The sequence below is a fragment of the Callorhinus ursinus genome, unplaced genomic scaffold (assembly GCF_003265705.2).
Source record: "Callorhinus ursinus isolate GAN/ISIS: 27379988/994484 unplaced genomic scaffold, GSC_fseal_2.0 scaffold4, whole genome shotgun sequence".
In the NCBI taxonomy this organism is placed as follows: Eukaryota; Metazoa; Chordata; class Mammalia; order Carnivora; family Otariidae; genus Callorhinus; species Callorhinus ursinus.
The window spans coordinates 81,889,233-81,902,197 of NW_027397066.1; the positions used below are offsets into that span (position 1 = coordinate 81,889,233).

Sequence of the window (12,965 nt, forward strand, 5' to 3'; positions counted from 1 at the left end):
CTTTCCTCTTTACCCATACTCACGCCACCAGTCACCCCAGCGTCTTTTTCTTCCTTCCTTTCTTTTTCTTTTTTTCTTTCTTTCTTTCTTTCTTTCTTTCTTTCTTTCTTTCTTTCTTTTTTAAAGATTTTATTTATTTGACAGAGAGACAGCGAGAGAGGGAACAGAAGCAGGGGGTGTGGGAGAGGGAGAAGCAGGCCCCCTGCTGAGCAGGGAGCCCGATGCGGGGCTTGATCCCAGGACCCTGCGATCATGACCTGAGCCGAAGGCAGTCGCCTTAACCGACTGAGCCACCCAGGCGCCCCTCAACGTCTCTTTCATCTGTCCTTTCCATGTAACTTCACACTCTGCTCGGCTACACTCCCCCTAAAGATCCCCACCAGGGACAGTTGTACCATATACCTACTACGTGTGCTCTTTATCCACGGTAAAATGTAGGACCTGATCTGTAGAGCTGGTGTGAGCAGGAAGCTAGCATCCTTGGGTGGAAATAGGCCTCTTTAAGCCAAATTCTGCAAGCCTTACTGCCTGCCTTCTTTGTTCACTCCAAGGACAGGACGGATTCTCCTGCCCAAGTATCTCAATATGCCTGTACACAGAAGGTTCTGTATAATGGAGTTTTTAAAACAGTGGTGAGGGATTGGTGGGGCCTGGCTGCACCCACACTGTATTATGACAAATCCACGGAGTTTATTGTGCATTAATACAGACAGAAAACTATCAGCGTTTTCTAGTGTTGCAGGCAGAGAACAGTACAAGTGCCCTGAGGTGGGAACTAAACTGAGATGTTTTGAAGACTAGCAAGAAGATCATAATGATTGGGCATGAAGTGAGCGAGAGGCAGTGTGGTAGGAGATGAGATTCCTGAGGGAAGGAGGGGTCGATCATGGAAGGCGGTGGAGTTCTTAAAGTGCCTGCTGCCCAGCTGAGTGCTGGGAAATTTGCAGTGCTTTGGGGGTGCTCCTGGTGGCATTAGTGGGCGTCAGGAACTGTGAAGAGCCTGACACTTTACCCTGCTTGTAGACTAACAAAGCTGCACGGCTTCATGGAACACTGCTGGTCGGCTGCCTTTTCCTCTGGAGGGAGACACGATCTCCATCTTCTAAGATTGTTTGCTCTACAATCATGCTTTAAAAATGGGTCTGAGAGGCGCCTGGGTGGCTCAGTCGGTTAAACGTCTGCCTTCAGCTCAGGTCATGATCTCAAGGTGCTGGGAGTTGGGCTCCCTGCTCAGCAGGGAGTCTGCTTCTCTCTTTCCCTCTGCCTCTGCCGCCCCACTTAACCCCCCCACCCCCGCTCATGCACACTCTCCCTCTCTTTCTCTCTCAAATAAATAAATAAACAATCTTAAAAAAAATACATACGGGTCTGGAACAAAGGGCTGTTGGTGCCTTGCTCCTAAGATATACAGAAACATGAGAGCCCCTGGAGAATTATTTCCCAGCAATGGGCAGGGGCCATGGAGGCTAAATATGCTGCCACACATGGGGAAGAATTCTCCTGTCCAAAATGTCAGCTGTGTCTCCTTTAAACAACATGAAAGGCCTTGTAGGACAAGATAAAGGACTGATTTTTGTTCTAAGTGTCCAGGAGAAATTATGAAGAGTTTTGAGCAACATAATTTAAGTCTTAAAAATTTTTTTTAAAGATTTTGTTTATTTGAGAGATAGAATGAGATAGAGAGAGCACATGAGAGGGGGGAGGGTCAGAGGGAGAAGCAGACTCCCTGCCGAGCAGGGAGCCCGATGTGGGACTCGATCCCGGGACTCCAGGATCATGACCTGAGCCGAAGGCAGTCGCCCGACCGACTGAGCCACCCAGGCGCCCAAGTCTTAAAATTTTTAAAAAGCCCATTATCCCCACTAAGTGGAAAACGGAATGTGGCCAAAGTTGGAGCAAGGAGACCGGTGAGGGAGCTGTTGCAGCGGTCCAGTGAGAGATGGTGGTAGTTGAAACTGGGGAGTGGGGATCAGAACTGGTGAACTTCAGGGTGTGTTGTGCAGTAGAAGAGATGAGACTTACAACAGATTGCATGTGGGACGTGTAAGAGAGTCACACAGTGGTCCTCCTGACGTTTACCAAGATGGCCAAGGTGGCAGGAGGGGTGGGTTTGGGGGATGGGAATGAGCAGTTCTGTTCTGGACCTGGGAAACGTGAAATACCAATTTGTTGTGTTGATGGAGATTAAGTGAGATAATCTATTTCACAAGCCTGAGGTAGAATAGGTCCCAATCTAAAATGTCAGTTTCCTTAGCTTCCCTGTTGTGAGATTTCTGTTCCCTTTGCTTCTGCAACATTTTTCTTTGTTCTGTTATCTTACCAATGTAACATCGTTCTAGAACGAAATGTCCCACAAGGAGTTCAGTTTCCTTTTTTTTAAGATTTTATTTGTTTGACAGACAGAGATAGCGAAAGACGAAACACAAGCAGGGGGAGTAGGAGAGGGAGAAGCAGGCTTCCCGCTGAGCAGGGAGCCCGATGCGGGCCGATCCCAGGACCCTGGGATCACGACCTGAGCCGAAGGCAGACACTTAACAACTGAGCCACCCAGGTGCCCCAGAATTCAGTTTCTTTGGGAATGTATGAGGTTCTAAATTTCTTCATCTTAGGGTTCTTGTTTTATGCATTATTTCTATTTGCCCAGTTCCCCACCATTCCTTACATTTTATAGGCACTAGCTACGTGTGTGATGTTGTTACCCTTGAACTAATGCTATGTGAGTTAGGAAATGATTCATTGTCACTTCAAATCCCTTTTAGATAAATCAAGTGTAAATAAATCTACGTTCCTGAAAGTCTTTTCCACAGAACAGAGGTCGCAAGAGATGGTCTCTGAAAAAGGGAGCAGGGTGGGGGGGAACCTGGAAAAAGGGAGCAGGGTGGGGGGGAACCTGGAATGGGGGAGGATCACGTGATAAAATAAATATTGGAAATGCTATTTCTCATGTTCCTTCTTAAAATTCACAAGGCATACTGGCATAATACATTCTCTGGGAAGTAAAGAAATCCCTCTACTTCATCCAGTGTTTTCCAAATGTATTGACCCAATGTCAATGTGTGTGTGTGTATGCGTGTGCTGTGCACGCACACACGTGCACATATTTGTGCGTAATACCCCTGCAACGGTTTCATCAGCTGGGTTTCACACAACACACACTGCCCAACACTGACTTTTACAAGTGATGGGATGTGGCTTATTGCTTGCAAATTGCTAACTCAGGTTAGAAGAGAGTCTTTCAGTTGTTGCCTCTTGCTACAGAATTCCCCCCAACGACCCAGTCTGAAAGCAGTCTCCCACAACGTAGGGAGGATTTTCAAGTGCCTAGGTGAAGAATGTAAGGCGATTATTTAAAGATCAAAGGCAAATCAGTGTTTCATTTTAAAATAGGACAGAAATAGAAAGACAAAAATCGTGTTGCGATAGTTCTGGGCTTCACTTGGTGCTTTTCTTTTTCAGCTGGGCACCAAAGAAGGTTACCTCACCAAACAGGGGGGCCTGGTCAAGGTAAGAAAGCATGTTTCTGCTAGCCCCGGCCACAGAGACATCTCATGTAGACTCAATTCTTGCTTTGACATTTTTTAAAAGCATTATTTGCCTACTCATTTTGACCCACTATAATATCTTTCTGTTTCAAGAGTTGATCTTTACGACTAATATTAGTCAAAATTCTGGAAAATCTCTTGACTTTTCTTTGGCAAAGTCAAATGTGTGTGAGAGTAGCCTCCCGTTAAGACCGCCCAAAACATACAGTCCTTTTAATGGAACAAGCTGGATGAAAAGTAGCAAGTTAACTCTAGAATATTTCTTTTCTTTTTTTTTAAACAAAGAAGAAGTCAAAATTGCATAAAATGTTTACTAAAAGCAGGCCAAAACATCACTGGCATTAATGTAACTGTTATCAAATCCCAAAGAAAACACAATTTAAAACTTTACTAGTCTGGGGTATCCGACTGTCCCTCCATGGACGTAATTGTACTTTTCAAGTTATGCTGCTTCATTTTAATATTCAAGAAGGCCTTCATGGAATATGTCCACTCCTCCCTATTTTAAGAGTCAGGGGTCTTAACCTGTCTCATGGGTACCGGCCCACTTGAATTCAACCTAAATATTTGGTTATTTTGTGTCCCTACTAGACAGGATGCTCCCTAAGGATAAGAAGTATTTATACTCATAGCATATTTATTTTCGAGTTCTCTGTTACTTCTTTTAACTGGGCACATTGCTGCCCAAGATAAGAGGGGGGTTCTGTTAGTACGTAAGAGGGAGAAGGTGGGCAACAGTGCCCGCCACCAATACCATGGCATTCTTAGGCAAGTCTTAGAAAATCCTGTGGTTTGAGGTTCCTAAACTTCAATTTGCATATTTGTGAAATGAGAATATTTGGCATTGTGTAAACATTGGCTATCATACCCATAAACCTCAAGGATGGTACCTAGCCCATAGTAGGTGCTCACAAAATGGTATCTATTCTTATTAGAGAGTTAATAAGACAGACACCTAGTGGTTTGTTATAAATCAACTTGGATATTTATGATAGACTATTTATTCTTATTTGTTTAAACATGTCAATATCTCTGCCTTCATTATGAACTTCATGCATGGAATCATTTTAGTTTTTGTAGATATTTTGAAGCTTTTCTTCAGCAATGACTTACCGCAACAATATTTTATTGTACCTTATCTTTTAGATAGTTTTCAAATGAAAGGAAATTGTCCAGTTCAAACATTACCTTCCTCGATCCAAAACCTACACGTTTTAATTATTTTTTTTCTCAGACCTGGAAAACAAGATGGTTCACGTTGCACAGGAATGAACTGAAATACTTCAAAGACCAGATGGTAAGAAACATGATAATACATTTTCCCTTTAAACATCAGCTCTAACTGAACATAATAAAAGATCAGCTCTCTAGATGGAAGGAACATCTGCCTTTGAAATCTCTGAAATTTTCCTTATGAGCACCTGAAACACCAATAAATGATTGGAAATGTGAATTCTTGATTCCTGATAGGGGCAGAGTTTTTTTTCTTTTTAAGTAAGCTTTACACCCAACATGGGGCTCAAACTCATGACCCCAACATCAAGAGCTGCATGATCTGCCTACTGAGCCAGCCAGGAGCCTTGAGCAGAGTGCTTTTGCAAGGATGAGATGTGTGTCCCAGAAACTGGCTAAACTAGCTCCCCAGGGCACATCATCTCCTTGTTTAGGGCAATGGGATTGTTCTCTTGTCATGATGTATGAGCTCTCTCTGCAGCAGTTTCTCCCTTTATTAAAAATATGTCCATGGGAAGCCTGGGTGGCTCAGTCAGTTAACTGTCTGCCTTCAGCTCAGGTCATGATCCCAGGATCCTGGGATCGAGCCCCACATCAGGCTCCCTGCTCGGCGGGAAGCCTGCTTCTCCCTCTCCCACTCCCCCTGCTTGTGTTCTCTCTCTCACTGTCTCTCTCTCTGTCAAATAAATAAATAAAATCTTTAAAAAATTTTTTTAAAAAATATGTCCATTTGTGGGGTGCCTGGGTGGCTCAGTCAGTTAAGCATCCCACTGTTGATCTCAGCTCAGGTCTTGATCTCAGGGTTGTGAGTTCAAGCCCCGCATTGGGCTCCACGCTGGGGATGGAGCCTACTTAAAAAAAAAATAATAAAAATAAAAAAAATAAAACAAACAAAAAACCGTGTCCATTTCCCGTGCCCATTTCATTAAGCCAATTTGAAATTATTTTATTTCTTCTCACTTTCCCTATACCAAATTTCCGAGAAAGTCGAAGTTTAAAAACACGAAAGAAAAATATGACTCCTTTCCATGTTTAAAATACCTCTACTAAATTTAAATTGATTAAGACAATCTTCCTAACATCCAGTCTCATGAATAGCCAATCCCCAAACCGGGGGTTATGACTTCCCTGAGTAAGCTTCTCTATGATCAGTACCTTTAGTGAAAGTAAAATTGACAGGTGCATGCAGTGGAAGATTTTTAGGAGACTAAGTGATTAACAAATTTGTGTGGTTTTTTGTGATGACATAGGTTGCCTTTTTTTTTTTTTAAGTCACCAGAACCAATTCGGATCCTAGATTTGACAGAATGTTCGGCTGTGCAATTTGATTATTCACAGGAAAGAGTAAATTGTTTTTGGTAAGTTGTTTTGTAAAGAAAATGATTTTAAAAGTCTTCTTGCCAATTATTTTAGCTGGGGAATTAAGAAAAACAAAAACAAAAACAAAAAAGACCTGTATGTCTTAATGTGTACGAGTGTCTTGATCTGAGGGGCATGGATTTAACTAACACACAGGGCACGTAGTCAGCAGTGCTTCCAGCTGAGTGTGACGTAATACCTCATTTAAAGTGACTTCAGCTGGGGGGCGCCTGGGGTGCTCAGTCGGTAAGCGTCTGCCTTCGGCTCAGGTCATGATCCTGGGGTCCTGGGATCGAGTCCCGCATCGGACTCCCTGCTCAGCGGGGAGTCTGCTTCTCCCTCTCCCACTCCCCCTGCCCCCCTGCTCATGCTCTCTCTCAAATAAATAATAAAATCCTTAAAAATAAATAAAGTGACTTAAACAAATAGGCAGGTCCAGTGGCTACAATTGTTTATGTTGTACACTGCGTAAGTATATACATAATAGGATTCCATTCATGTCTTATTCCTTTGAAGTTTTTTACTCAATTTTAATTTTGACTCCAACAATGGGTGATTTGTATTATTATGACAGTTTCTGGCAGATGGCACAAAAGTGTTTTTGTTCTAACCTCATGAGTATATCATGGCAATTTTCTAACTAGGAGAAGTAGTGTCTTGAAAAAGGAGTGTCTTATTTCCCACAAAGTTTTATTTTAATGTTTTTCAAACATAACAAATGTTGAAAGACTTAAATACCCGTATACCTTTCAGCTATATGCATCATTAATATTTGCCATATCTGCTTTATCTCTATTCACTTTTCTCCTGAACCCATTGAAAGTAAGTTGGAGATATTGCGGCACTTTACCCCTATATACCTGAGTACGCACTTCCTAAGAATAAAAATGTCACCATTACATCGCCCCCAAAATTAACATTAATTAACATTAACAGCAACCAATAATGGAAATCTTTTTCAAATTCACTTAAATGTACCATACGAGCCAGCAGGGGGAGGTTATTTCCTATGTAACAAAATATCAAGAGGCAGGTAGCTAGCTTGGCAAGACCAGCACCGGCATCTCTACAATCCTCTTGGCCTTTAGCAGTTCACTTGCTACTTTAGTGTCCAAGAGCTACTCCAGCGTTCATGTCAGTCATAAAGAAGGATGTAGGGGTGGTATCAGCCATGTCTGTCCCTTTTTATCAGGAAGGCAGACATTTTCTCAGAAATCTTCTATCAGATTTCCCCTCCTATTTCATTGGCCAAGGCTGGGTTCCATGGCCATCGCTAGCAGCAGGGGAAGCTAGAAAACTAGTTAAGATCATGATTGGCTCCGACTAATTATCATTTATTGCCTGGGGTTCTGTTAGCAAGGAGAAAGGAAACATTATCTGCATTAATAGGCAATTAACAACGTCTCTCACAGGGAGTACCAAACAATGACAATTCCAGAAAGCAGTTTTGTACAGTGTGAGCACGGTAACACCACCCCCGCCCACAGTCCCCTCACTGCCCAGTAGGACCTCACATCAAGGTTTACCTTCTATACACAGGGACTTACGTCTTGTCTATTCAACAGTCATTACTGATATGAACATGATATGCTGCTTTGGCTCTAGGGATATAGAAACCCTTCTGAATTTCAGGTCAAGGCTTTTTTTTTTTTTTTCATGGGGGGGGGGAGAAAGGATTTATAGTGTTTTGCATGTCAACTGTAAGGACAGGAAGTATGGGCACGATGTGCTGACCTCATTAGTCAAAAGATTTGACTATATAGCCAGAGATACAGTCCATGAAGAGTTGTTCATGCCAGTAGGAAAGTTTGTCTTCTTCCAGCAGAGAGTAATTCATGACAGAGCGGGCAAAATGAATAGTTGAGGAGATTTATCTTATTTTTCCTGTCCCAAATAGTTAAAACTGCCTACATCCACAGAGGGTAACTTGTTTCTCATCGAATCAAGCCGACACAAATGAGTTTCTTCAGCAAATTCTTATCTGTCTTGCTTATTCTTTGACTCATGGCACAGGTTCTGAGTCACTTAACACATCAGCTGAATAAACACCCAAGTGTTGTATTCAGTCTAAGACAGAAGCGATAAAGGGATCTGGGGGGGGTGTCCTGGACATGGGTTTTTTTCTTTTTTGAATTCTCATTAGAAAATACAAATCTGGCTGGTGATAATATGAATCTCCAGCTTCCTCAACATTTCTCCTGTTTGCTGGCAGGAATCGCTCTGTATCTGACAAGTCTTCAAGTTGCTCTTCGTTGAGTCTTTTTTTCCTGTTGAATATTCTAATTACTGTTCAACTAATATATTCAACCAACCACCTGGACTATCTTAAGTTTTTCTTTTGTCTTCTCAGCTTAGTGTTTCCATTCAGGACATTTTATCTCTGTGCAAAGACAGGAGTAGAAGCTGATGAGTGGATCAAGATATTACGCTGGAAACTGGTGAGTTGTACCAAGTCCTCTGGATGCCTAGTACTCAAAAATAACATGTTGACAAATTCAAACATATTTCTGTTGAAAGTGTCGGACTATTCCCAAGAGTCAATGGGATGTCCACTGACAGGCTTATGGAATAGTCTGCTCATTCTTGTGAGACACAGAAGGCACGCAGACGGGGGTAAAAGAGAAAGGACAGAGCTACACTGGGATCTCAGCGCCAGAACCTTAGCCTCGGGCCCTCAAGTAAATTAGTCTTCGTTGAGCGTGCAGCCTGGTCAGTCCAGTCTTGCCTGGAGGAGGACACGTGGGATCCGAAGTTCAGACAGAGGAAAGTTAACATATTTCTATAGTAGAAAATCCTTTTAAATAGAGGAGGAAGCTTGCCAGAGGAACTTAACTTAGCTTGTAGTGTGTTACTTTGTGAAGATCAAGGACAAAATGTAGTTTATTTGATCTGCTTCCTATATACCTCCCGGGGGTGAAGGGGGGAGAGAAGAAGTGCTTATAAAAATTTACCAGTCTCATACATTTTTTTTGTGTATGTGTTTGCAACTTAGTGAGTTGTTAATCAAGAACTTGTCCTTAAAGCCTTCTAAAATTTTCCATAAATACCATCTTGAAACCCTTGATGTTTTTGAACGTAAACAATTTTTCCTAATTTGTTTTTATGTAATTAGCTGATATGTAGAAACTTGTTGAGTATTCTTTTTCCAGATGCTGGGACTTTTGCTTTTCGTTATCTTTTTAGTTTGAAAAGACCACTCATTCTGAGATAGCCCCAATGTATTTGATATTCAGTGGGGAAATACTTTGCCACGTGAAACATTTGCTCAGATATGAGTCAACTTTTTATTCTTCGTATTTTGTAATTATGCAAGTAACACATCATTATTAGAGGAAAAGTTAAGGCAAAACTATATCAAATTCACACACTTGCAGACTTCTCCCTGTGCAAATATTCAAAAACAAAAAATTTATCACTCTTTAGTGTTCTTTACCTGTGCACTCCACTGACGATGTATTATAAACATTTTTCCCTATCAATAAATTTAGATTCCCAATTTGCACGTTTTAGCAACGACTTCACAGTATTTATCCTGAGAAAAATACAGAAAACCATACTGAAAATTGTCACATGTTGATTAATTTATAGTTGCACGGTGTCCTCAGTAACAGCAGGTCTTATTTAATATCTGTTAAGTGCATTATCTTAAAATTGCTCAATAATCAATAGGCATGTGCGTTTGCTTTATTATAGTCTCAAATAAGAAAGCAGCTTGATCAAAGGGAAGGCACAATCCGGTCTCGGTCATTCATCTTTAAGTAGACCTTTATCTGACCCAGGACGCCCTGACCCAGGAGCAGGGTGGCATGGTCTCTGACGCTGTGACCCAGAGGAAAGCTAAGGATTTTTCTTTCAAAACAAATCAAAAGCAGATGCGGATTTGGACCTTCAGAACCCACCACATTTGCAGTCTCACAGGTCACTGCCTGCCTTTCAAGATATTGTCGTCTCCTGGAGAAGACCAAAGCGTCACCGATCTGACGGAAACCAATGAGACCACCAGCCCAGGCATGCTCACTCTTAGAGCGCGCCAGAGAAGATCAAGGGTTTTTGTTTTCCCTCACTGTGGTCCCCAAGCTGGTTGACATTACCTGCCTGGAGTCCCATTCTGCATCCCGCTCAGCCCATCTGATAATCCGGGTCTTGCTGTCCACTGGGAAGGGGACAGCTGCGTCCTCTGACTGCTTCTACAGAAAGCGTATGGAAATCGCAAACACCAAAGACTGGGGGTGGGGGTGCATTGTTTTTGCTTTTTTTTTTCTTTATACAGAAAACAAAACAATTTCCAAAACTAAAATGGGAAATGTTCACGGTTACCTATTTTCTCTTCGTCAAAGGCTCAGAAATGTAGTGGATCCTGCCTTCCCTTCTAATAATAAGCCTGTGAGAACTAAATGTCCTGTAGGACGTCAGGTAGGATGATAAAGATGAAGGTAAAACCTAAAAAACATCTCTTAATCATTTTGGGGGGGAAAGGTTTTAAAGAGTAAGAAAACATAAAGTGAGAAAAGGGAATAAAATAGTATATAACTTGGAGTTTAATAATAATAATTGGGATGTTATCACTATAACAATAATAGAGCACTTGGAAGCACCAAGTTGTCTGCATCCAACATTTCTGCACACAGACGGAGAGACTTTTCAAGCAGAGAAGAATGTGCTATGCCAATCTCGCCCCCAGGGTGAGCTGCCCCTGTTGGCCCAGGGGAAGTAAGATTCCCCTTGCGCTGCGATCGCCGAGCACCCTGAGCCCTTCTTCAGGAGCAACTTCTGTTGCCGGTTGAAGGAGCAACACTAAATCCACGTGAAATATATGATGATGTGTTACACCGCATTTTCAAGCTAGAATAAGGGGGTTGAAATCGGGAAACAAGATGCTGGCATCCAGAGCTCATAGATTCTAACCCCTTCCTTGCCTTATCTTTATGAATACTGCTTTTTTAGGTAGACATTTGAAGGGAGATAAAAGTGGAGACCCCAAAATAAAAAAAGAGTATGGTGCAAAGCTCTGATACAACACTGCTTTTGCAGTCCAAGAGCATACCTTGATAAATAAGTTTCTTCTGTTATTTAAACATCCAGGACTCATTAGTTATATTACATTTTTGTGTATTTCAACAAGGTTTTTAATGTATTTTGTTATGTGTGTATCATATGAGATAAACCAAACGTCAAGTTAAAATGTATTCTGTCAGGTTCACCAAGTAAGGAGTTGAAAATGAATCCTCACTGAGAGGTGCAGTTTAGGTTTTGTTTTCTTAGAACCAAGAGTTTTTCTTTGTGTAGGTAATACCATTCTTACCTTTTGTAAAATATGTCATGTTTATTTATATTCTTTGGTTAAGTTTATTAAAAAGAGCATTTTGCTGTGCCTGTAATATTTTGCTATTAAAATATATTTTTAATATCTGTAATTTAAAAAGAAATACACCGGATTAATGTCATCAATGGCCATGAAGAACCCACTTCCGTTAGAGATAGTGCCGGTCCTGAGGGAGTTCTTAATTAAATAAGGAAAAGAGGGACGCCTGGGTGGCTCAGTCGGTTAAGCGTCTGCCTTCGGCTCAGGTCATGATCCCAGGGTTCTGGGATCAAGTCCCACATCGGGCTCCTTGCTGAGCAAGGAGCCTGCTTCTCCCTCTGCCTACCTCTGTCTCTCTCTCTCTGATAAATAAAATCTCAAAAAATAAATAAAGAAAGAAAGAAAGAAAGAAAGAAAAGATAATACCTACATGATAATGTATAGAAGTAAGACAAATTCTGCATGCGAGGCACACAAAGCTCTATGATGGGAGAGTACACCTCAGCAGGGACAGAGTCATTTTTGGAGGGGTTCTGACATGAAGAGGTCAAGCTAACCTATAATACAACGTAACATATACTATGTAAGTCACTAGAACTGCCTCTGCCTATGGAGATAGGCCAGAAGCAATACCACACTTCTGGAAGGGTCTCAGAGCTTAGCGTCACCATCAAGGACTTGAAGGATGAAGGGCTGGTGACTTGCACCGCATCCTCACGCAGCCCACCTATTTGGCCTGTGTAGAAAACAGATGGATCTTAGAGAACTGACTGTGGCTTATCAATCAGGGGGTGACTACACTGCAGCTACGGTTCTAGGCGTGATTCTGTTGCCTGAGGAGGTTAACACAGCCCGTGGTCCCCACATGCAGCTATTGATCTGGCAAATGTTTTTCGCTGTTAGTAAAGACTACCAGAAGCAGCTGGCTTTATCTGGCAAGGCCAGCGATCCACCTTTCGCTCTCCTTCCTCGGAGGTTAATCCTACTTCAGTTTGGCCCTATGCCATAATTTCGTCCACACTCACCTTGATCGCATTTCTCGTAAGACGTTGCATGGGTCCACTGCGTTGATGACATTAAGCGGATCAGGCCTAAGGAGCAAGAAGTAGCAACTGTTCTAGACTTAGTGGTGAGACATTTGTTTGAGGGTGGGAAATTCAGCAAAAACTCGGGAGCTTTCCACCTCACTGAAATTCTAGAGCTCCGGTGGTATGCGACAGCTCGAGAGCGCTTTCCTGAGGTGAAGGCTAACTGGTTGCATCTGGCCCCTTTCACAGCCAAAGAAGAGGCACAATACCTAAAGGGCCTCTTTGGATTTTGGAGGCAATAGATTTCTCATATTGCTCATGGAATTTGTTGGTTTTACCATGTTCCCCATCGTCCTGAAGCAGCAGGCCCGATAGAATGGTGGAACGGACTTTTGAAGACTCAGTTACAGCACTCCCTGGACGCGGCAGTACCTAGCTGGGCTGGGGCGGTGTCCCCAGGTTCTTAGACTGTGCTAGCCTAGAGGTTCTTGTTCCAAAGGG

General features: G+C 42.3%; 1 protein-coding gene across 1 annotated transcript in view; it reads left to right on the plus strand.

Annotated features, from left to right (window-relative positions):
• Positions 1-11,512, plus strand: part of DAPP1 (dual adaptor of phosphotyrosine and 3-phosphoinositides 1) — a 50,548-nt gene extending 39,036 nt beyond the window's left edge. Inside the window, exons 5-9 of the mRNA XM_025873499.2 lie at positions 3,457-3,504; positions 4,777-4,839; positions 6,048-6,133; positions 8,485-8,572; positions 9,828-11,512. Coding sequence (XP_025729284.1) covers positions 3,457-3,504; positions 4,777-4,839; positions 6,048-6,133; positions 8,485-8,572; positions 9,828-9,896 — 354 coding nt within the window. The 3' untranslated portion in view covers positions 9,897-11,512. The remainder of the gene's footprint in view (positions 1-3,456; positions 3,505-4,776; positions 4,840-6,047; positions 6,134-8,484; positions 8,573-9,827) is intronic.
• Positions 11,513-12,965: the final 1,453 nt, after the last annotated feature.